Source organism: Apaloderma vittatum, unplaced genomic scaffold (genome assembly GCF_000703405.1).
Source record: "Apaloderma vittatum isolate BGI_N311 unplaced genomic scaffold, ASM70340v1 scaffold32124, whole genome shotgun sequence".
Taxonomy (NCBI): Eukaryota; Metazoa; Chordata; class Aves; order Trogoniformes; family Trogonidae; genus Apaloderma; species Apaloderma vittatum.
Genome location: NW_009712646.1, coordinates 656 through 1,024, shown reverse-complemented (window position 1 = coordinate 1,024; position 369 = coordinate 656). Strand labels below are relative to the sequence as shown.

The window sequence follows — 369 nt, the reverse complement described above, 5'->3', positions numbered from 1 at the left end:
GACAAGTGCAGCCGCAAAACCCTCTTCTACCTGATCGCGACGCTCAACGAGTCCTTCCGCCCGGACTACGACTTCAGCGCTGCCAAGAGCCACGAGTTCAGCCGGGAGCCCAGCCTCAACTGGGTACGTGAGCGAACCGCCCCTGCCCTGCTGCCGGCCCCTCTCCGGGAAGAGAAGGTGGCGTCGATGTGCCGGGGGGGTTTCCAGCGCTCTGGTGAACCCTGTGGTCCCGGGTAAATGTGGCCAGGGCGTGCCTCACTCATGGAACCGCCCAGAGTGGAAAAGAGCTTTAAGGTCATCGGGTCCAACCCTTAACCCAGCACTGACAAGTCCTCGACTGAACCCGACCCCTCAGCGCTGGGTCTGCCC

The 369-nt window shown here is 63.1% G+C and overlaps 1 protein-coding gene across 1 annotated transcript in view; it reads left to right on the top strand.

Moving 5' to 3' along the window:
* Window positions 1-6: 6 nt before the first annotated feature.
* Window positions 7-369, top strand: part of MAF1 (MAF1 homolog (S. cerevisiae)) — a gene marked incomplete at both ends in the record, with an annotated part of 936 nt that continues 573 nt past the window's right edge. Inside the window, one exon of the mRNA XM_009868076.1 lies at window positions 7-123. Coding sequence (XP_009866378.1) covers window positions 7-123 — 117 coding nt within the window. The remainder of the gene's footprint in view (window positions 124-369) is intronic.